This window comes from Erythrolamprus reginae, chromosome 1 (assembly GCF_031021105.1).
Source record: "Erythrolamprus reginae isolate rEryReg1 chromosome 1, rEryReg1.hap1, whole genome shotgun sequence".
Taxonomy (NCBI): domain Eukaryota; kingdom Metazoa; phylum Chordata; class Lepidosauria; order Squamata; family Dipsadidae; genus Erythrolamprus; species Erythrolamprus reginae.
In genome coordinates, this window is record NC_091950.1 from 121,255,433 (window position 1) to 121,278,870 (window position 23,438).

The window sequence follows — 23,438 nt, forward strand, 5'->3', positions numbered from 1 at the left end:
CTTGGCTTCACTGTGACTATGGTGGGAGATGAGAAAAGACCAAAATGTTTACGGTGTCTAGAAATGTTAGCAGTGAACAACATGAAGCCAAATAAATTAAGGCATCACTTAAACACATTATACTCCAGTCACACTGATAAGCCACGTGAAACGTGCTGAATATTGCAAACGATCGTCCTGGTGGAAAGTTGGGGGTGCACAAAATGTTTACTACTTCTTAGGGGGCACGTAACAGAAAATAATTGAGAAACATTGATGTAAAGAGAACCACTTTTGTACAGCAGAAATAGTCTGTCTAAAATAGAGCAACACAGAGGCAAAATCAGCAACCCTGAACTAGGGTGACTGCAAAAATTAGTAGTTCATAACCAATACAATTTGAGTAGATCAGTGACAAACTCTAAATACAGCCATTTAGAAATTATGTCAAGCATTTTATTAACTTTGTTTAAGGAGGTCAGTGATATGCCTTCTTATGTCAGTAAATATACTCTTAGGTTTTACCACAATATGCAGTATATTAACAAGCTGTTATCCTTTAATCTTCAAATGTTTAAATAATGTTTAATATTATTTTAAATTAGTTTTAGAGGGCTATGAGCACAGATCAAGTGAATGGATATTTTAAACATAGCCTAATAGTTTATAATGTAAAGGTAATGTTTAATGTAATATATAAACCACCAAATCACTTGCTGTGGTGCTAGTATGGTTTTAGGAATGTGTCAGCTTTTATGGTTTAATGGAAACATTAAGAATTTTACTGACCCAAAATGATGGTGGTTTACAAATGCATATGACCCCAAAAATGCCTTTGCAATATCGCAGTTTGGTGTATCAGTAGAAAGAATATTGAGTTTAAAAGTTTAATTGCACACATGGGAGATTGATTTAATGGAGTTTCTGTCCAGCTAATAACAGTTTATGTAGCAAATTTGTCATTACTATAGTGTTAATGCTAGGAGGAAAAGCTAAATGGAATTTCCTGCCTCCCCACGTAACAAATATCCACAGACCTGCTATTATATTAGGGGGAGAAACCCTACTTGCAATACCATATGCACTATTAGAAAACTTATGTGAACTTCAGCTTCATTAGTTAATTTTAAGAAAAATTCCTCAGTGCATAAGATTATTGAAGGTATTTGAGAGATGTTTTTTAAAAGAAACTTGTTATCCCAAGAGATATGAATTTAAATTGCATTTTACTATTTTATTGTGCATTAACTTATTATTTACTATAAATAAGCTCCTCAGATAATGTTGTTGGCAACCATATAAATATAGTAACTGAAATGGCAAAGAAGTTATACTGTATATTGGTAATTTTAAAAGTTTTTAATACAGTCATACCTCGTCTTACGAACCTAATTGGTTCCAGGGGGAGGTTCGTAAGACGAAAGGTTCGTAAGATGAAACATTGTTTCCTATAGGAAACAATGTAAAGTCAATTAATCCGTGCAACCAACCCCCCCCCCCCGCAAAAAAAACGCCGCCCGGCTGTCATCTTTTAAAACAGCCTGGGGGCTTCTCAGCGACCTCCCGAACGACGAACGCCAAACCCGAACTTCCAGGTTCGGCGTTCGGGAGGCCGCCGAGAAGCCCCCAGGCTGTTTTAAAAGGTGACAGCCGGGCGGCGGGGCTTCCCAGCAGCCTCTGAACGCTGAACGCGGAAGTTCGGGTTTGGCGTTCGGCTTCGGGAAACGGCTGGGAAGCCGCCCGGCTGTTTTAAAAGGTCACAGCCGGGCTGGGGGGCTCCCCAGCAACCTCCCGAACCCCGAACTTTTGCCGAACTTCCGGGTTCGGGGTTCGGGAGGTTGCTGGGAAGCCCCCCAGCCCGGCTGTCACGTTTTAAAACAGCTGCGCGGCTTCCCAGCAGCTTCCCAAAGCCTGCTGGAAAGCCGCGCGGCTGTTTTAAAAGGTCACAGCCGGACTGGGAGGCTTCCCAGCAACCTCCCAAACCCAGAAGTTCGGCAAAAGTTCGGGGTTCGGGAGGTTGCTGGGAAGCCCCCCAGCCCGGCTGTGACCTTTTAAAACAGCCGGGCGGCTTCCCAGCAGCTTCCCGAAGCCGAACGCCAAACCCGAACTTCCGCGTTCGGCGTTCGGAGGCTGCTGGAAAGCTGCGCGGTTGTTTTAAAAGGTGACAGCCGGGCTGGGAGGCTTCCCAGCAACCTCCCGAACCCCGAACCCGGAGGTTCGGCAAAAGTTCAGGGTTCGGGAGGTTGCTGGGAAGTCCCCCAGCCCGGCTGTGACCTTTTAAAACAGCCGGGCGGCTTCCCAGCAGCTTCCCGAAGCCGAATGCCAAACCCGAACTTCCGTGTTCGGCGTTCGGAGGCTGCTGGGAAGCCCCCCAGCCCAGCTGTGACCTTTTAAAACAGCCGGGCGGCTTCCCAGCAGCTTCCCGAAGCCGAACGCCAAACCCGAACTTCCGGGTTCGGCGTTCGGGAGGTTGCTGGGAAGCCCCCCAGCCTGGCTGTGACCTTTTAAAACAGCCGGGCAGCTTCCCAGCAGCTTCCCGAAGCCGAACGCCAAACCCGAACTTCCGCGTTCGGTGTTCGGAGGCTGCTGGAAAGCTGCGCGGCTTTTTTAAAAGGTCACAACTGGGCTGGGGAGGCTTCCCAGAAACCTCCCAAACCCGGAAGTTCGGCAAAAAGTTCGGGGTTCGGGAGGTTGCTGGGAAGCCCCCCAGCCCGGCTGTGACCTTTTAAAACAGCCGGGCGGCTTCCCCAGCAGCTTCCCGAAGCCGAACGCCAAACCCGAACTTCCGCGTTCGGCGTTCGGGAGGCTGCTGGAAAGCTGCGCGGTTGTTTTAAAAGGTGACAGCCGGGCTGGGAGGCTTCCCAGCAACCTCCCGAACCCCGAACCCGGAGGTTCGGCAAAAGTTCAGGGTTCGGGAGGTTGCTGGGAAGTCCCCCAGCCCGGCTGTGACCTTTTAAAACAGCCGGGGCGGCTTCCCAGCAGCTTCCCGAAGCCCGAATGCCAAACCCGAACTTCCGTGTTCGGCGTTCGGGAGGCTGCTGGGAAGCCCCCCCAGCCCAGCTGTGACCTTTTAAAACAGCCGGGCGGCTTCCCAGCAGCTTCCCGAAGCCGAACGCCAAACCCGAACTTCCGGGTTCGGCGTTCGGGAGGTTGCTGGGAAGCCCCCCCAGCCTGGCTGTGACCTTTTAAAACAGCCGGGCAGCTTCCCAGCAGCTTCCCGAAGCCGAACGCCAAACCCGAACTTCCGCGTTCGGTGTTTCGGAGGCTGCTGGAAAGCTGCGCGGCTTTTTTAAAAAGGTCACAACTGGGCTGGGAGGCTTCCCAGAAACCTCCCAAACCCGGAAGTTCGGCAAAAGTTCGGGGTTCGGGAGGTTGCTGGGAAGCCCCCCAGCCCGGCTGTGACCTTTTAAAACAGCCAGGCGGCTTCCCAGCAGCTTCTCGAAGCCAAACGCCAAACCCGAACTTCCGCGTTCGGTGTTTTGGAGGCTGCTGGAAAGCCGCGCGGCTGTTTTAAAAGATGACAGCCGGGCTGGGAGGCTTCCCCAGCAACCTCCCAAACCCCGAACCCCGGAAGTTCAGCAAAAGTTCGGGGTTCGGGAGGTTGCTGGGAAGCCCCCCCAGCCCGGCTGTGACCTTTTAAAACAGCCGGGCAGCTTCCCAGCCGTCTCCTGAAGCCGAACGCCAAACCCGAATTTCCGCGTTCGGCATTCGGAGGCTGCTGGGAAGCCCCCCCAGCCCGGCTGTCACCTTTTAAAACAGCCGCGCGGCTTCCCAGCAGCCTCCGAACGGTTTAGAAAAAATTTGCCTCTTCTTACGAACTTTTTTCGTGTTACGAACGCCAAACCCCGAACTTCCGGGTTCAGCGTTCGTGCGGCTGCTGGGAAGCCCCGCCGCCCGGCTGTCACCTTTTAAAACAGCCGGGGGGCTTCCCAGCAGCCTCCTGAACGCCGAACCCGAAGTTTGGGTTTGGCGTTCGTAACACGAAAAAAGTTTGTAAGAAGAGGCAAATTTTTCTGAACCCCGGGTTCGTATCTCGAGGTTGTTCGTAAGACGAGGGGTTCGTATCTTGAGGTACCACTGCACTAGAGCTACTTTAAAACATATCTAGTGTTCTTTTTAGTAGATAGATTAATCACAACAACAACAACAACAACAACAGAGTTGGAAGGGACCTTGGTGGTCTTCTAGTCCAGTGTTTCCCAACCTTTTTTGAGCCGTGGCACATTATTCATGTTTTCCAAAATTCTGGGGAACACTGAAGGGGGGCGGCGTTTGGACAAAAAAAAATCTCTTCCTCCATTTCACTCTATTTCTCCCTCCCTCTTTCTCTCTCTTCCTTCCTTCCCTTCTTTCTCTCCATCCCTCTTTCTTTCTTTCTTCCTCTCTTTTTTGCTCTCTTTCTCTCTCCCGTCCTTCCCTCCCTCTATGTCTTTCCCTCTCCCTCCTTCCCCCCTTTCTTTCTCTCTCTCTCTTGCTTTCTTTCCCTCTCTTTCTCTTGCTTTCTTTCTCTCATTCTCTCTCCCCTCCTTTTTCTCTCTCTCTCTTTCTCTCTCATTCACCATGCCAGCAACAGAGAGAAAAAGAAAGAGCGAGAGAGAGCCGGAGAGAGAGTGGAGTGCGCAGCAGCCATCAGCCTCCTCGCCCTCCCAGACGTCCCCAGCGCCCGGCCTCATGCCGCCTCCCGTTAGCCCGGCCGAAAGCCACACAGTCCCGGACTCCCGGATCGCTTGCTTCTCCGGCCAGCGCGGCGCTTTCCTGGGAAGATGGTTTTGCTGACCGGAGAAGCGAGCGATCCGGGAGTCCGGGACTGTGTGGCTTTGCGCCATGAAGAGAAAACGGCAGCAGGGAAAAGTCGGCCATTTTCTCTTCATGGCGCAAAGCCACACAGTCCCGGACTCCCGGATCGCTCGCTTCTCCGGTCAGCAAAGCCATCTGCCCAGGAAAGCGCCGCGCTGGCCAGAGAAGCGAGCGATTCGGGAGTCCAGGACTGTGTGGCTTTGCGCCATGAAGAGAAAACGGCTGACTTTTCCCTGCTGCCGTTTTCTCTTCATGGCGCAAAGCCACACAGTCCCGGACTCCCGGATCGCTCGCTTCTCCGGCCAGCGCGGCGCTTTCCTGGGCAGATGGCTTTGCTGACCGGAGAAGCGAGCGATCCGGGAGTCTGGGACTGTGTGGCTTTGTGCCATGAAGAGAAAACGGCAGCAGGGAAAAGTCGGCCGTTTTCTCTTCATGGCGCAAAGCCACACAGTCCCGGACTCCCGGATTGCTCGCCCCAAGGCAGGAGGCGGCGGCGGAGGAGAGTGGGCGGATCAGGCGGGCAATGGGGCAGGGCGGAGAAGCCAGGGGCGCGTTTGGCCGGAGGCACCGTGGGGAGGCAGGGGCAGGGAGGTGCGGCAGTAGGTGCCTCCGGCCAAACGCGCCCCTGGCTTCTCCGCCCTGCCCCATTGCCCGCCCGATCCGCCCACTCTCCTCCGCCGCCTCTCGCCGTGGCACACCTGACGATGTCTCGCGGCACACTAGTGTGCCGCGGCACACCGGTTGGGAAACGCTGTTCTAGTCCAATCCCCTGCTTAGGCAGGAAACCCTACACTACTTCAGACAAATGGTTATCCAATATCTTCTTAAAAATTCCCAGTGTTGGAGCATTCACAACTTCTGGAGGAAAGCTGTTCCACGGTTCCAGTGATTAATTGTTCTAACTGCCAGGAAATTTCTCCTTAGTTCTAAGTTATTTCTCTCCTTGTTTAGTTTCCACCCATTGCTTCTTGTTCTACCCTCAGGTGCTTTGGAGAATAGTTTGACTCCCTCTTCTTTGTGATAACCCCTGAAATATTAGAACACTGCTATCATGTCTACCCTAGTCCTTCTTTTCATTAAACTAGATATACCCTAGGAGAGTGATGGCGAACCTATGGCACAGGTGCCTCAGGTGGCATGCGGAGCCATATCTGCTGGCACGCCAACCGTTGCCCTAGCTCAGCTCCAACATGCATGTGTGTGCTGACCAGCTGATTTTTGGCTCTCACAGAGGCTCTGGGAGGGTATTTTTGGCTTCTAGAGAATCTCCGGGGGATGGGGAAGGGCATCTACTGGGCCCACCAGAAGTTGGGAAACAGGCCATTTCTAGCCTTCAGAGGGCCTCCGGGGTGCGGGGAAAGCTGTTTTCACACTCCCCAGGCACTGAATTATGGGAATGGGCACTCGCACCTGCACGACAGCACGCGCCCACGCTCTTTCAGCACCTGAGGGGAAAAAAGGTTCGCCATCACTGCCCTAGGACTCCAAGATCCCTCTCACAGTTATTACTATTGAGCAAGATACCACATATACTGTACCTGTGCATTTTGTTTTTATTTCCTAAATGTAGAACCTTATTTTTTTCACCACTGAATTTCATTTTGTTTGATAGCGCCCAATGTTCAAGTCTGTGAAGATCCTTCTGTGTCTCGAGCCTATCTTCTTGAGAGTAGTTGGCTATTCCTGCCAGTTTGGTGTCATCTACAAATTTGATGAGTTCCCCATCTATCCCCTCATCCAAGTTATTGATGAAAACGTTGAAGAGTACTGGGCCTAAACAGAGCCTTGGGGTACTCCATTGCATACTTCCCTCCATGTAGATGCAGTTCCATTGAGCACTATACGTTGAGTGCGGTTGGTTAGTCAGTTTTGAATCCATCTGGTGGTAACGCTGCCTAACATTTTTCTACTTTATCTAGTAGTAGGTTATGGTCTACTTTATCAAATGCCTTACTGAAGTCCAAGTAAACCACATCGACAGCATTCCTCTGGTTCACTAATTTTGTCACTTTGTCAAACTTTGTTTGCTTCTAGGTGTTTATTGATTCATTGCTTGATTATCTTTTCCAAAATCTTCCCTGGTATTGAGGTCAGGTTGATAGGTGTGTAGTTTCTGCATCTGTTCCCGCCCCCCTTTTAAGGGAATATTAAAATTAAGAATATGTTGTATTTTTGTTTCCCAATCCATTTGTAGGTACAGTTCCGAATGCGGCTTCCTTTCAAAAGTTTTGTGCTATTTATGAATTGATATGAAAAGAGATTTTTTTAAATAAACTGATGACAATTAGTGAGTCTACTTGATAGTGATGCCATGAAATGAAATTCTTTTTTTCCTATTTCTTTAATTATTCCAGTATTATTTTAACAATATTTTAATCTTTTAATATATTACAGGTATCATTTTTATAAGGGGTTCCTTTATGCTCTCTGAACTTGGTTGTTTTCTTGCAGATGTTTCATTACTGAGACTAGATAACATCATCACTGATGATATTATCTAGTTTGGGTAATGAAACATTTGCAAGGAAACAAGCTCAGAGAACAGCAAGAACCCCTTGTTTCAACCCTGAACTATAAATATTCTCCTTTATTGGTATCATTTTTATATTTCTTAATCATATTGGGAATGTTGTATAGTGAAGGATAGACTCAATAATCTTGTTACTAAATCAAGCAATTCATAGCTTTATATTTATTTATAACACATTATTTCATAGACTTTATTGTTATTGAAAATTTATTTTTAAAATAAAGCATTAAGAAATAATTCAAGATTTTTTTCCTCTATCAGGAAAATATATTGATGAGAAATCAAAATTTAGCTGGACTTAAACTTCCTGATCTAAGTGAAGCTGCTGAACAGGAAAGAGGTGAAATACAATTACATCTTTTATATATGATTAAATGGGAGTGGGTATGACTTTGGTAGCCACACCACTTTTCTAAATTTGAGCCTTTTGCTAAAAATCTTAGTAAGGATGTCAATATGTAATCTCTTTCTTAATGAGTAAAGGATATGAGTGGGACTAATGGGAGTTGGCATCCAATAACAGAGTACTATAGGTTCACCATTGCTGTAATGAAAGTGTTTCTACATATACACTATTATGGAAACTATACAAGTGTATATGTAGAAAATTTGCTAATGACTCAACAGTAGACCCATGGTCTTAAATACAGTTATAGTCAGTTGATTACAATGATATTTGAATTTGAGATCATTAGAACTATTACTAGACAAATATAATTACCAGAATATAGAGATTTATTATGCAATTTGCTGAAGAATAAATGTCTGCTTAATTTTTGAATAACGGAATATTCTTTGATCATCCTTTGTAGTATTTGAGTTTTACTTTAATCGGTAATGCAGAAATTGATTTTTTTAATGAAATCGATTCTGAAATTGGTTGCTTAGAGCAGAATGCCCTCCCCCATCCAACTTCCCACAACATATGAACCATCAGAGTGCAGTAAGTAATATTCTTCAGTTGCTTTGTTGCTTCTGTTTTAGCAATGAAACATTTGTTTTCTTTAGGGCCTTCACCAATCACTTTCTTGGTGGAGGAGGAGGAATCAAAGAATAGAGGTGATGACATGCCCAACATTCCTGACATTCTTTTACGAAAACTTCGTGTACAAACACCATTTTCAGGAAGGTAAATCCATCTGTGAGTGGTATTTTACTGTCTGAATATATGTAATGAAAGAAGTATTTAATCTCATTAAAGTGAGTGGAGGAAGAGGTGGAGATGGTATTGACTTTTGTCTACATGACCATAAAATAAAGAATGCAGAGTAATACAGTTTTACAGAATTAAGACTATGGTGACAGGGTGTCGAGGTTCCGACGACTAAATCCAAACAATTCAGCACTGTGAGACATACAGCTTTCTCAATGTTCTGTCAGGCTCTCTGGTAGATTCCTCCCAAAAATTCACAGGTACAAATTTCAGACACACACACGTTTGAAAATTCAAAACAATGTTCTTTATCATGAAAATTCACATAAACTAAGCCCTCTTTTGGTATAGCAAAGAGCACTCGTCTCCAAACAAACTGGTAATTTGTACAAGTCCCTTATCAGTTCTGTGATACTTAGCTTGCAGCTGTGAGGTAATTCACAGTCCTTCTTTCACAAAGTGACACACACTTTGCTCTGGTTTAGTTTCAAATCGGGGGGAAAATCAGCACACAAAAAGTCAAAGTCAGTAAAGCAGTCACGAAACACAACGATCAGATAATCCTCCACAATGGCCAAACCCACAGGCTGCTATTTATAGCAGCCTCACTAATTATCACAGCCCCACCCAACCACAGGTGGCCTCATTTTCTTTGATAATAATCTCTCAGTTGTTGTTGCCTATGCATCGCTCTCCGCATGCGTGGTTGTATCATTAACTCTTGTTCTGAATCCAAGGAGGAGCTAGATAATTGATCTCCTTCTGAGCTGTCTGCCCCACTCTCCTCCTCCCTGTTACTCATGTCTTCTTGGTCAGAGGAACCTTCATCAGCAGATTCCACCAGGGGGCAAAACAGGCCTGCAGCATGTGGATGTCTTCCCCACATCCACAGTCCTTGGGGCAGGAGCTGGGCCAGAGCTAACCACAACACTCAAAGAACTTTTTTATTGAGTACATTTCAACATGAATAAAAGCAAAACCATTGTTTATATTTAACTATTCCCTAAGGTTTCAGTATAATTAAAGAATAGATAATCTCCTTCCTCAAAGTCACAGGTCACATTGTCCCATTAGGCATTCTGGCCTCTCCTAGGCAACTGCTTCTAGTCTCTGTCCAGCACCCGTTGAGATGACCTTGGTTCCCATGGAATGATCTGCTGTTATTGTCTGGTTTAACATTCCAAACCTCTCCTCCCTCCCATACTGTGTGGCAATCTGAGAAACGGAAAGATGGCTGCGGCAGGCCTGATCCGTTTTGAAGTTGACACGGGGTTTACTTCTCAGTCAACCATGCGAGACCCTGAGCCAATCATGATTCTCAGGTTTTATGAGGTTATTCCAGAATAAAATATTCTATGTCTCCTTGAGCTCTGTCATTTCATAATCCTGCAATATCAATGACATATAATCAATTATTACAAGTAATATGGTTTATTCGTTATATTTTAGTATGCTTGTCATTCAACTCTAGAGAAACAAGATTTACATCCTATAACCTCATGAAATGCACAACACACAGCCACAATTATGATGCTGGTTCTGTGTGGATAACCTCTACTTTTTAAGGAACCATTAAGGAAAATTCTGTACTGTATCTTGCAATGTAATAATGAAATTTACAAATGATAAAATATGAATTATATGTGCTTGATTTTAGTAAGACATATTATACTGTAGTATTTTTTTTCATTCTCTAATTATAACATATAAGCAGTTGGCTGATTATTTCCTTAATTAAGAAAATGTCCTGTAAGATGCTGATTAAGTATGCATAATAAATAGCTTTTAAATGTAACATATAAATTATTATTGTTCTTATTGCAGTTCTCCACCACTTACTGAACGAGAGGTTGAGGTAAGTGTTTTTAATCTAAACAGCACAAAAGCAATCAAGTTTTGTGTTTCGCATAATGCTGATACTGATCATTGAAAAGCTTCCTTGAGAAGCTTTACTTGATTTTCAGGGAATGTTATATGGTATTTTTCAGTTTACGACTTGGTGGAAATACACTGCTAAAAAAAATAAAGGGAACACTCAAAGAACACATCCTAGGTCTGAATGAATTGAAATATTCTCATTGAATACTTTGTTCTGTACAAAGTTGAATATGTTGACATGTGAAATTGATTGTTGTTCAGTGTTGCTTCCTAAGTGGACAGTTTGATTTCACAGAAGTTTGATTTACTTGGGGTTATATTGTGTTGTTTAAGTGTTCCCTTTATTTTTTTGAGCAGTATATATTTGAAGAATGTTCTCAAAACTTCCTTTACAAGAAATAGAATATAAAATATTTATCTTATAATAACGTATTGAACATACCAGATTAGATCAAGAGTAACAGAAGAATTCTATTTAGCTGCCAGTGTTGAGTTACAGAATAGGAATTAAACTTAATTGGATTTTCTAAAAGAGAAAATTCTTCACATTAAGCCTAGTTTATGGAAATCAAATGGTGCTGACATTTAAAAAAATGTTTATTCTACACTGAAATACATAAAAAAGTTTGCTGCTCTAAAGTATTCTGAAACCCATGCAAAGTAGGTAATTGTCATGCAAAGATAACAGCAGGTGATTATAGAAGGAAGTAAAATAATATAGAAAAATAGCACAAGCACAAATCATCTAGTACTCCAGTAGCTGTCAGTCAAAGGCTACAAGTAGCCAGCACTCAACATATAGATATTTCGGAGAGGGAAGCATCTATTCTGTCAGCACACTAATCTTATAGTGATAGCATGCAGTATAGAACCTGCCACCCAGAGTCATTCATAGTGGAAACCTTTGTTGATCTTCCTAATGTATTATTATAAGGTACTGTATAGATAAAATAGAAATCCAATGTTTAAAAGCTATTTAAGTATTTTAAAAGGTTTATTTTATTGTCAGAATAGTGCTGCCTTCTTTACATTACTTTTTATCTATCCATTATATACAGGGTGTAAAAGATGGAAGATAGCTACAGAAATTATATTGATGGTCTCTTGCAAAGGCATTGAGTCTGCAGAGTAATAACATTTCATATAATTCTGCTTGCTACTTTATAATACCACCCTACATCATATAAAGCAAGTGTGAAGTGCATGTTGTTTTAGGCACCTTAAGTCGCTTTCTAGTTATATAGGTAGAATATTTTAGAGTGGGGAACATGACTCCCCGGGAAAGCCAATATGTAAGAGTTTGTTGTTGGAAATTAATTCCTTCCTTCATCTTTAGAGTTAATGAAAGGACTCAATCAATTTTTATTTTCCTGCAACAGAATGTATTTGTACAACTTTCACTGGCATTCAGAAATGATAGCTATACATTGGAATCGAGAATTAATCAGGCTGAACGGGAAAGAAATCTTGCTGAAGAAAATACAGAGAAGGAATTAGACAACTTCAGGGGAGCAATTACGGTAAGACAAAACATGTTATGTGTTTTAATTTTTTTTATATAGAAGCTGAAGGCAGGGTATATTGAATTTCTTCCTCTATGAGTTAAAACACTGTGAGGTCAGTTGGTCTAAGAGAGTGATCACGCAAGGAGCTTCTATGATGGATTCAAACTCCAAAATCTAAACATTTTGGGAATAATCAGGATAGCCCAATTCAAAACAGTAGGAAACTTGAATATTTAAAATTCCAAAGACCTTTTCTTCCCTCATGAACCTACTATCACTAGAATTTGTATGAGGTCAAAAATGGCATTCAGTGAAAAGAGATACATGAGTGGAATGGACAGCTTACATTCTGTCTCTCAATCTGTTCTGTCTATTTGTCCATCTATCCACTCACTTACCCAACTATCCTTCACTCCATCCATTCATTCATCCATCCATTTCAGTCATTTTGGATCATGATTTCTTGAAATACAGCTACCATCATTTTGAAGTAGTATCCATTTTTAATAAAGTTGATTGTACTGGCAGTAATAATAATTGACATAGTATATTAAAAGTTGTCATGGTTTCTGATTAATAATTCTCAATCTTTTAAGAAATGCTTAATTGTTTAAATATTTTTAAATAGTAATTTAGATTTGTTGTAAATTGTTTTCACTTTGTTGTGAGCCGCCCCGAGTCTGCGGAGAGGGGCGGCATACAAATCTAAATAATAAATAAATAAAATAAATGACACAACGAAGCCATTTTTTAAATGTTAGATTTAAACTTTGGCTGTGTTTATTTTTTATACATATTAAAGAGCCTAAGAATTCAAATATTTGTAGTTAACAACAACTACTAATAAGGAAAAGTATTGCTAAACAATTCAGCAAAGCATGCATTTCCCTGACTGGAGTCAGGCAGTCTACATATTTTCTGACTATCAAGCTTTTGGTAAAATATAAGAACATTTTAAATTCTAATCATGAAGATCTATCTTTAATCTCTTCAAGATAAAAATTTTCTAACACAATGCTAAAAATACAGAACAGTGGTACCTCTACTTACGAACTTAATTTGTTCTGTGACCAGGTTCTTAAGTAGAAAAGTTTGTAAGAAGAAGCAATTTTTCCCATAGGAATCAATGTAAAAGCAAATAATGTGTGCGATTGGGAAAACCACAGGGAGGGTGGAGGCCCTGTTTCCTCCCAGGAGATTCCAAGAGAGGCTCCATGGAGGCTTCTCCCTGCCTTTTCTGGCCCTGTTTCCTCCCAGGAGATTCCTAGAGAGGCCCCACGGAGGCTTCTCCCCACCTTTTCTGGGGCTGTTTCCTCCCAGGAGATTCCTAGAGAGGCCCCACAGAAGCTTCTCCCTACCTTTTCCGGCTACAGTTTCGGAGGCTCGGGTTTGTAAGTGGAAAATGGTTCTTGAGAAGAGGCAAAAAAATCTTGAACACTCGGTTCTTATCTAGAAAAGTTTGTAAGTAGAGGCATTCTTAGGTAGAGATACCATTATATATTGTTCAGGTATTATTATTATATTAATGGTAGATTGATGGAACAAATGCAAAATACAAGTCAATTATATTTAAAAGATGATGATTATTCTTTATAGTTTTCTGAGTGAGAGAAGGACAAATGGATGATAAACTCTTGCCCTTGACTAATCCTTTAAGTAGTTATTTGGATGTTGACTGCAGTAGTGGGTTCTAAAACCCATTGCTACCTGTTCACATGCACATGTGTGTAGAAGCATCCCAGGTGGATGGGTGGAGCCTCCCAGTGCGCTACTGGTTTGCAGAAGTGAGCCGAACTGGGAGCAACCCACCACTGGTTAACTTGTCAACAGTATGTCAACTATAAAATAAATTCCTTTCATGTACCTGTACAGTATTTTAAAGTTTTTAGATTTTTAGAAACAGATGAAAACCTATTCTGTGGGTGCCATTTTATTATGTTTATGGCAATTTATCCTTTTATGGCTTTATTGCACATTATTATTATTATTATTATTATTATTATTATTTATTAGATTTGTATGCCGCCCCTCTCCGTAGACTTGGGGCGGCTCACAACAATAACAAAGACAATGTAAGAACAAATCTAATAATTTAAAAAACACTAAAAAACCCATTATTAAAAGCAAGCATACACAAAAACATACCATGTATAAACGGTATAGGCCCTGGGGAGATGTCTCAGTTCCCCCATGCCTGACGGCAGAGATGTGTCTTAAGAACTTTACGAAAGGCAAGGAGGGTGGGGGCAGTTCTGATCTCTGGGGGGAGCTGGTTCCAGAGGATCGGGGCCACCACAGAGGAGGCTCTTCTCCTGGGTCCTGCCGAACGACATTGTTTAGTCAACGGGACCTGGAGAAGGCCAACTCTGTGGGACCTAACCGGTCGCTGGGATTCATGCGGCAGAAGGCGGTTCCGGAGATATTCTGGTCCGATGCCATGAAGGGCTTTATAGGTTATAACTTTGACTTCTCAAATTAAAGAATAATTAATTATATTACATTTATAATATAGTAATATAATATTATAAATTTATAATATAGTTAATATGTTATGGAATACTCTGTTTCAGTCTTCAGCTTCCTTGTGGCATCATTCTGAACACAGAGAGATGTACCAGAAGTTATTGGAAGACATTGCTGTGCTTCATCGTTTAGCTTTAAGACTGTCCAGTCGGGCTGAAATGGTTGGCGCTGTTCGTCAGGTAAAAACTATAAAAACTGCCGGTTCACTATACATTCTCACTCCAATTTGATTATTGGTCAATCCATGACTGACTCTAGCTAAAAAAAGAGTTCGAAACCCAGATAACAGGCATAATCCTAAAACAATATCCAAAAGTCTGAACACCCTAAACTAAATTTTTGGTCCATCTAGACAAGTGATTTCTATCCCTCCCTCCTCCCTTCTCTCTCTCTCTCTCTTTAACACACCAGCACCACCTCTAATGTTCCAGGCAGATGTTTTTTCTAGCTCATAGTGAAATGATTTGTGAGAATATAGATCTAAAAATTTCTTACAATCCAAAATAACGTTATTGTTTAAACAAGTCCAGACTGAAGACGTTCAATTTACTAGTACAGTGGAAATGATTAAACAAGATAAACTAATCAGTAGATTGCAAGAAAATAATGTACATAATAGTAAGATTTTTAAAAAATGTGGTTTAGGTGGCATAAACTACTGTTGATCCTGAGGATCTAGCCTCCAAAATGGAGGATCTCAGAATATCTGGTACGTTCTCCCGAGTTTGCGGAGAGGGGCGGCATATAAATCCAATAAATCTAAATCTAAATCTTGGGATTAGATTGCATCCAGGCCTTGAATAGTATGATAGCTTCTGCCCTTCATGGGTCATAGATTAAAAGACAGAATTTGGATACTGTCACTCCCTGTAACATTTATTTCAGTATTAGTAAAAAAAAATGGCATTCAATACAACGGCATTCTCCTTACAATATGTGCAAAATGGGCAGATCTCCTATTGAGTAAAATAATATAGCTAAAAAGTGTTATATACTGCTGTTTCCTTGATATTGAAAATGTACCTTTATGTGTGTTGTTCTTATCTATTTCTTCCAGGAAAAACGTATGTCAAAGGCTACTGAAGTTATGATGCAATATGTAGAGAATTTAAAAAGAACATATGAAAAGGACCATGCTGAACTCATGGAGTATAAGAAACTTGCTAATCAGAATTCTAGCAGAAGCTATGGTTCTCCAGGTAAAATGTCCTGAGATTTTAAACAAACCTTTGTATTACTGTAAAACTTTTATTTGCTCTCCCACGTAGTTATAGATAATAGGGGATATCCCAAAACTCTTACCACATTTTTAAGGAAGCTTAAAACTGCACTGAGACTTTTGGGACATCTATATACAAATTCCTGATAAGTAGAATATTTATTTGTTGAATAATGTTGTGCATCTTGATTAGTCTTAGCAGGAGGCAGCCCAAGATTTAAAAATTAAGTACAAACAGGCTTGTTTAATATTTGTAGAGAATTCTGGAACTAAAATGAGAAGTGAAAAACCACATGGAAAGAAGGCAGTGATAAAAAAAAGTTATCAAATTGGGGTCAGAGCTATGAAGCCACCTGGAATCAAACCCCACTTAAATGATACTGTATTTTTAAAAAATCTTGATTTAAGTATCTTCAGAAAAACTCAGAAAAACTGAGATTGTAACACATTCAACCAAAATGTGTGTGGAGATTCTCAGTCATCCAGGTCATAGTTGTCCCAAAGATGCTTTTTCAAGAGGCAACTGGGCTTTCTCTGATTCCCACCATCCAGTCAGAGCTGAAGAAGCTTCCTGGATGAGAAGTAAAACATCTTCAAAGAAAAAACAGAAAGCCTAGTTACCTCTTGAAAAACCACTTTTGGGTTCAATGAAACGATGATCCATATCAATAATCATAACAATATTGTATCATAGTTTATAATGATGTTGCTTGATATGAGCCTTCTTTTCAATATAAAACAGTCTGGTTAAATAATGAGCCAGGATGGCGCAGTGGTTAGAATACACACCGCAGGCTACTTCAGCTACTATAACTGCTAGCTGTAGTTCAGCAGTTCAAATCTCACTACCGGCTCAAGGTTGACTCCTTCCAAGGTATATAAAATGAGGACCCAGATTGTTGGGGGCAATATACTGATTCTGTAAGCCGCTTAGAGAGGGCTGTAAAAGCACTATGAAGTGGTATATAAGTCTAAATGCTATGTCTTTTGTCTTTTCTACCACCATTTTTCCCCCATTTGATTTTGTTTTATACTTTGCAACAGATGACGGTGTGCCTCGGACATCAAGATCCATGTCTCTTTCTATTGGAAAGGTATTTTTTCCAAACTTTAAGAAGCCATTTAGTGCACTATGCATAAGTATCCATTTTATTTGTTTGTTTATTGATTTGATTTGATTCGATTCGATTCGATTTGATTTGTATGCCACTCCTCTCCAAAGACTTGGAGCGGCTAACAACAATAAAACACAGTACAAATCCAATTATGAAAAAAAGTTTAAAAACCCTTAATATAAAAACAATCATACATCCCAAACATACCATGCATTAAACAGAACAGCCCAGGGGAATCAGTTCCGCCATGCCTGACGGCAGAGGTGGGTTTTAAGGAGTTTGCGAAAGGCAAGGAGGGTGGGGGCAATCCTAATCTCCGGGGGGAGTTGGTTCCAGAGGGTCGGGGCTGCCACAGAGAAGGCTCTTCCCCTGGGTCCTGCCAGCCGACATTGTTTAGTCGACGGGACCCGGAGAAGGCCAACTCTGTGGGACCTAACTGGTCGCTGGGATTCGTGCGGCAGAAGGCGGACTCGGAGATATTCTGGTCCGATGCCATGAAGGGCTTTATAGGTCATAACCAACACTTTCCAACATTTTGGAAAATCTGTTAACTAAACCTGTGCTCTTCTATGACTCTTCTTCACCAATGAGATGAATCAGGCAACCACTTAAGAGAAGACTTATCACTCATGGTGTCCTGGATAGAATATTTCACCCCAAGGGGTTACAACATTCCCAAGCCAGCTTGTGATCTTATTTCCAGGTTAGCTGCAATGCAAAAGGAAGGTTCCACCGAGCTGATTTTTATCTGAAAATGCAGGAGGTCTGCAAAATGTGAAAAGATAGTTTCCCCATTTAAGAGAATTGTCTCATCCTTCCTCCCAGTTCTGGAATATTAGTGTGAGGGAAATGTTAGCATAATAATTTTATTCTTGTTATGTATTGGAGATCATTTATTTATTTTATTTTATTTATTAAATTTGTATGCCCCCCTCTCCACAGACTCGGGGCGGCTCACAGCAGTAAAATAATTGCTAGTTGAAAGTTTTATCCTGGTTATCCTGTTGGAATAGGGAAATACAATCTCCCGATTGGTTGTTGGCTAATTACTTCCCTATAAAAGGAACTATGTCAACTAATGTTGTACATACTCTTGATCAGTTGGAGGATGATGAAGATATTGAGGACTCAGATTCAGATAGTGTTTATGAAGTAGTGCGGGCCCGGGATTACAGGTAGTAGAACAGGTGGGAGGCCAGCCACAGGATGGGGCTATGAGTTCAGGATCTAGTGAGGGAGAATTAGACGCACGCTGGGTTAATCCTAAATTCAGAAGAATTCAAAAACGTAGAGAGCAAAGGTGTATAAAAAGATATTAAGGAGATGAATGGGTTAAATAATTGAGTGAGGTAATTGGCACGTCATGGGACTAATAAAGAAGAAGGGTGGAGTTTCAACGTTGCCGAACAAAAAGATGTTGATTTTTTTATGCCGCTCTCCAAGTAAGCCAAGTATTCTGTGTGATTAACTCTCTGTCTGCTGTTTTTTAGTGAGCATGCTTTTACGAAATAAATCTTATCTAGCAGAGCAGGAGAAGGAATGTAAGGAATGCAATTAAGAGAGATAAAAGAGCCAGGAGAGATACGCCAGTATGAAATGTGTGTATAACCGGAAGAGAAGAGAATAAAATGGAGTTTCTTTGTTTATGAAATAATGTGTTTGATAAAAGTTATTTGCACTTGCTGAATTTCTACCAGAAACCAGAACAGCTAGGTGCAGGGGTCTCCACCCTTGGCAACTTTAAGACTTGTGGACTTTTACTCCCAGAATTCCTCAGCCAGCAAGTCTTAAAGTTGCCAAGGTTGGAGACCCCTGAACTAGGGAGTTTGAAGTGGCCTTACAGACAGTAATAACTAAAGAGCTGTTAGAGATAACTCTGGCCTTACCTCCATTCTTCGCTCAGAACATAACAATCCTCCCCCTCACTAGCCCACATAAAGTGATCGAAGTAAAACTGCTGATACACTGTCACTTTCTTCTGTGTTTTAGGCAGAAGATGAGCCATGTACAAAGCACCAGGTTGCTTAGATTTTTAAGTTTGTTTTTTTCCTTTTGTACAAAATTGTATTGGGTGGAGACATGAGATTTGTACTGCTGCAACAGTGTGAGGTGGGACAGTGATTAAAAAATGTAAATACAGTGATCCCCCGTTTATTGCGTCCCCAACCATTGCGAACAGGGTACTTCGCTATTTTTCAACCCGGAAGTCAAAAATACCATCTACGCATGCGTGCCGGGCACGCATGCGTAGATGGCAGCGGCTTCCCTGGGTCTTCCCCCTCTTGCTGGCGTCAGCGAGGAGTTTCCCCACCGCCCACGCAAACTCCTCGCTGCCGCCCGCCCTTCGCCTGCCCACGCCGTTCATTCTCGCCGCTTTCGAGCTGAATCCGGGAGCGAATTCGCTCCTGGATTCAGCTCGAAATCGGCGAGAATGAACGGCGTGGAAAAGGCGTTCCTTGCCGTTCGTTCTCGCCGCTTTCGAGCTGAATCCGGGAGCGAATTCGCTCCCGGATTCAGCTCGAAATCGGCGAGAATGAACGGCGTGGAAAAGGCGTTCCTTGCCGTTCGTTCTCGCCGATTTCGAGCTGAATCCGGGAGCGAATTCGCTCCCGGATTCAGCTCGAAATCGGCGAGAATGAACGGCGTGGAAAAGGCGTTCCTTGCCGTTCGTTCTCGCCGCTTTCGAGCTGAATCCGGGAGCGAATTCGCTCCTGGATTCAGCTCGAAATCGGCGAGAATGAACGGCGTGGAAAAGGCGTTCCTTGCCGTTCGTTCTCGCCGCTTTCGAGCTGAATCCGGGAGCGAACTCGCTCCCGGATTCAGCTCGAAAGCGGCGAGAGCCAGCGCCCCCCGGACCCCCAACCCGGGTTTGGGGGGCTGCTAGGAAGCCCTCCATGCCGGCGGCAAACAGCCGCGCCGCCCCCAATCTTCGGCTCCTCGCTAGCGCTGTGGGAATAAAAACACAATCTGCACATGCGCAGAAGGTGTTTTTACTTCCGCATCGCTACTTCGCGAAAACCCGCTCGTTGCGGGGGCTCCTGGAACGGAACCCTCGCAACGAGCGGGGGATCACTGTAGTGAAGTGTTTCAAAGAAAACACTTCCTTGAATTTAACATAATGTATACTGTTCAAAACAATATAACTCCAAGTAAATCAAACTTCTGTGAAATCAAACTGTCCACTTAGGAAGCAACACTGATTGGCAATCAATTTCACATGCTGTTGTGCACATTCAACTTTGTACAGAACAAAGTATTCAATGAGAATATTTCATTCATTCAGATCTAGAATGCGTTATTTGAGTGTTCCCTTTATTTTTTTGAACAGTGTATAATCTGGTCCTTAGGAAGCCACTACATTAAGAACTTAGCTATCGGAGACAGCTGACCTGAAGCACCAATAAGGAATCAGCTCCACTGGAGACAATTAAGTTTGCTTCAAAATAAACATGTATAACATTATCCTGCACTTTACATTCTGTGAGATTCTTTTATGGTGTTGTTTATTGTTTGATTGATTGATTGATTTTGTCCATTACACAATGAGGGTTTTAGTGGGTATACACATAGTAAAATACCTAACAAAGGTTATAGAGGATATACTCATAGTAAAATATATCTAAGAAAGAAGAGAAGAGAACATATAGGAATAAAATATATCAACAAAAGAATAGAAGAAGAGATATAGGAATAGAAGAAAGGTATAACAGATATAGGAGAGCAATAGGACAGGAGACGGAAGGCACTCTAGTGTACTTATGCACACCCCTTACTGACCTCTTAGGAATCTGGAGAGGTCAACCATGGATAATCTAAGGGTAAAGTGTTGGGGGTTTGGGGATGACACTATGGAGTCCGATAATGAGTTCCACACTTCGACAATTCAGTTACTGAAGTCATATTTTTTACAGTCAAGTTTAGAGCGGTTAATATTAAGTTTAAATCTGTTGTATTCTCTTGTGTTGTTGTGGTTGAAGCTGAAGTAGTCACCGACAGGCAGGACGTTGCAGCATATAATCTTGTGGGCAATATTTAGATCATATTTAAGGCGTCTTAGTTCTAAGCTTTCTATGCCCAGGATTGAAAGTCTAGTCTCATAGGGTATTCTATTTTGAGTGGAGGAGTGAAGGGCTCTTCTGGTGAATTATCTTTGAACATTTTCAAGGGTGTTAATGTCTGAGATGCGATATGGGTTCCAAACAGATGAGCTGTATTCGAGGATGGGTCCGGTGAAAGTTTTGAAAGCTGTAGTGAGAGATTGCCAGAGCAGAAGTTATGTAGGATTAGGTTTACAACTCTTGAAGCCTTCTTGGCTATGTTGTTGCAGTGGGCTTTGGCACTTAAGTCTTTTGTTATTAGTATACCGAGGTCTTTAACCAAGTGGGGGTTATCTGTGATAATTTGATTATTCAGTTTGTATTTGGAGTTCAGATTCTTTTTCCCAATGTGTAGGACAGAGCATTTGCTGGTTGAGATTTGGAGTTGCCATGTGTTAGACCACTCGGAAACAAATTATGGAGTCGTAGAAATTATTGCCACTGTTTGAAAGTTACAATAAAATTATTTTGTGAATTTTATGGAGTTGTACAGCAACTGTATCCTGAAGTCCCATGGTTTCCTTTCTGCGTGTTTTGTTCTAATCTGTTTAGTTGTATTTCCCATGAAACACTCATAAATGTCTAAATTGAAATATAACATGCTTTTTTGTTCTAGTTGCCTCGAAGGAGAGTGAGCGTTGCTGTCGTTTCAAAGTTTGAGCTCCCAGGCCAGTCACCTAGCCAGTCGCCCATACCTTTGGTGTCATCTTCCCTGGTAAAATTTACACTTAAAAAATTGTATATAAATACACATTTAAAGAATAAAACCTTGGTTTCAATTAATTAAAAATGCTGTACAGTATATTCTAAATCTGACATATATAAAGATTCATATAAATATAAATTAATGATTACACTCATGCTCCAAATAAGCCATTAGTATGCAGTTGGAAGTGAAAAAGTGTCTTAAAACTCTCAATCCATCTTCCAGTTTATAGTGAAATCGTTGTCCATTTGATAAATTAATTATTTGGAAAATAGACAGATTATATTTTTCATGTGATGAGCATAATCTCATATATTTAAATCCAATTTATGCTCTTGATATTTGAATGGCATTGAATGGATATCTTTATTTACAGTCTGAATCATCAAATGGAAGAAGCAATTTGACATCAACTCCAGTCTTACCTGTAGTTTCAGAGAAGTGAGTACATGAATATTTATTTCATTAAGAGTTACACAGTAGACAATTTTAACTGGCATTAAAACATTTCCTTTTTTAAAATAAAATGCAGCTCCATAATACATATACTGGTAGTAATACAGTAATAAATATAGTAATATAAATAGTAATACAACTGTATTACTATTCTTAAAAACATATTTTGAGGAACAGATATAATTATCTTTTTGGTGGGTATTTGTTTTTGGACTAGGATTCTAGGAAAAGAATATGGTTGGGCTTACATACCTGTTTCCTTGCCTGAATGTTCAGAAATAAGGCCAACTTTTTACAAAAAAATTATATAACACTGAATCCTTAAAAATGGGGAATAAAATAATGTCATATGGATGAAACCCAGAGGTGGGATTCAGCAGGTTCTGACCAGTTCTGGAGAACCATTAACATAAATTTTGAGAGAACTGGTAAATACCGCCTCTAACCGGCCCCAACCCTATCTATTCCCTGCCTCCCGAATCCCAGCTGATCAGAAGGAAATGGGGACTTTAATTAATTAATTAATTTCATTTCTATGTCCCCCAATCCTGAAGGACTCACAAATTTTGCAGTAACCTTTCCCTGGAATGGGGAAGAAATGGAGATTTTACAGTATCCTTCCCCTGGAGTGGGTGGGAATCAGTAGTATGTCTCACTACAGGTTTGGGAATGGAAGTGTGTGGGAGCACAGACTTCTGTGCATGTGCAGAAGCTCCGTGATTACGTTCTGCCAGGCGGGTGGAGCCTCCTGCCACTGTTACTACCGGTTCGGTAGCAAACTGGTAGGAACCAACCAATGGTGGGAAAGGAGATTTTACAGTATCCTTCCCCGCCATACCCACCAAGCCACACCCACAGAGCCACGCCCACCAAGCCACACCACACCCACCACGCCATGCTCAGAGAACCACAGTAAAAATAATTGAATCCTACCACTGAAAAACTTGTGTTTTAGAGAGAAATTGAGTTCTTGGAAATTAACTGGCCAATAAATTTATATAAGATTATAGCTTCAAGCTGTGATGAGACCCACAGTCTCATGGTATTTTGTGACTAACTCAAGTCAGCATGGATTGTATCTGGTTTTTACTTGCTACATCCCACACGTAGAGTTAAAATGGATCATTTAATTCAATCATATATTTTGCTCAGATCAGAAATCCAACTTTAAAAATCTCCCCAGATGGCTTTCCACCTTCTGATTGATTGTTGGAGTTTAATAAGAGTACATCTACACTACAGGTAGTCATCCTTTAGGTTCTCCTATTAACTGCAAACAGTAGTAGAAATACAGACTAGTTAATTAAATCCTATACTAGATTCAGAAGCCAAACTTGCTCTTTCCCATTAATTTCTTTTACCATATTTTTACAAAGCAGTCCATATTGGCTGCTCATTTTCTAGTGCTTACTAGACCTTACATTAAACAAACTGAGCTTCTCTGTGCAAAAACACACATGGGGCAAATCTGACATTAAAA

At 41.8% G+C, this 23,438-nt stretch overlaps 1 protein-coding gene across 3 annotated transcripts in view; it reads left to right on the plus strand.

Annotated features, from left to right (window-relative positions):
• IRAG1 (inositol 1,4,5-triphosphate receptor associated 1) overlaps positions 1 to 23,438 on the plus strand; it is a 97,417-nt gene that overhangs the window by 63,488 nt on the left and 10,491 nt on the right. For all 3 annotated transcript variants that reach the window (XM_070763202.1, XM_070763212.1, XM_070763194.1), the window contains 9 exons: positions 7,568 to 7,646; positions 8,315 to 8,435; positions 10,284 to 10,314; positions 11,717 to 11,857; positions 14,413 to 14,544; positions 15,423 to 15,564; positions 16,629 to 16,678; positions 21,413 to 21,511; positions 21,879 to 21,943. In XM_070763202.1, coding sequence (XP_070619303.1) covers positions 7,568 to 7,646; positions 8,315 to 8,435; positions 10,284 to 10,314; positions 11,717 to 11,857; positions 14,413 to 14,544; positions 15,423 to 15,564; positions 16,629 to 16,678; positions 21,413 to 21,511; positions 21,879 to 21,943 — 860 coding nt within the window. The remainder of the gene's footprint in view (positions 1 to 7,567; positions 7,647 to 8,314; positions 8,436 to 10,283; positions 10,315 to 11,716; positions 11,858 to 14,412; positions 14,545 to 15,422; positions 15,565 to 16,628; positions 16,679 to 21,412; positions 21,512 to 21,878; positions 21,944 to 23,438) is intronic.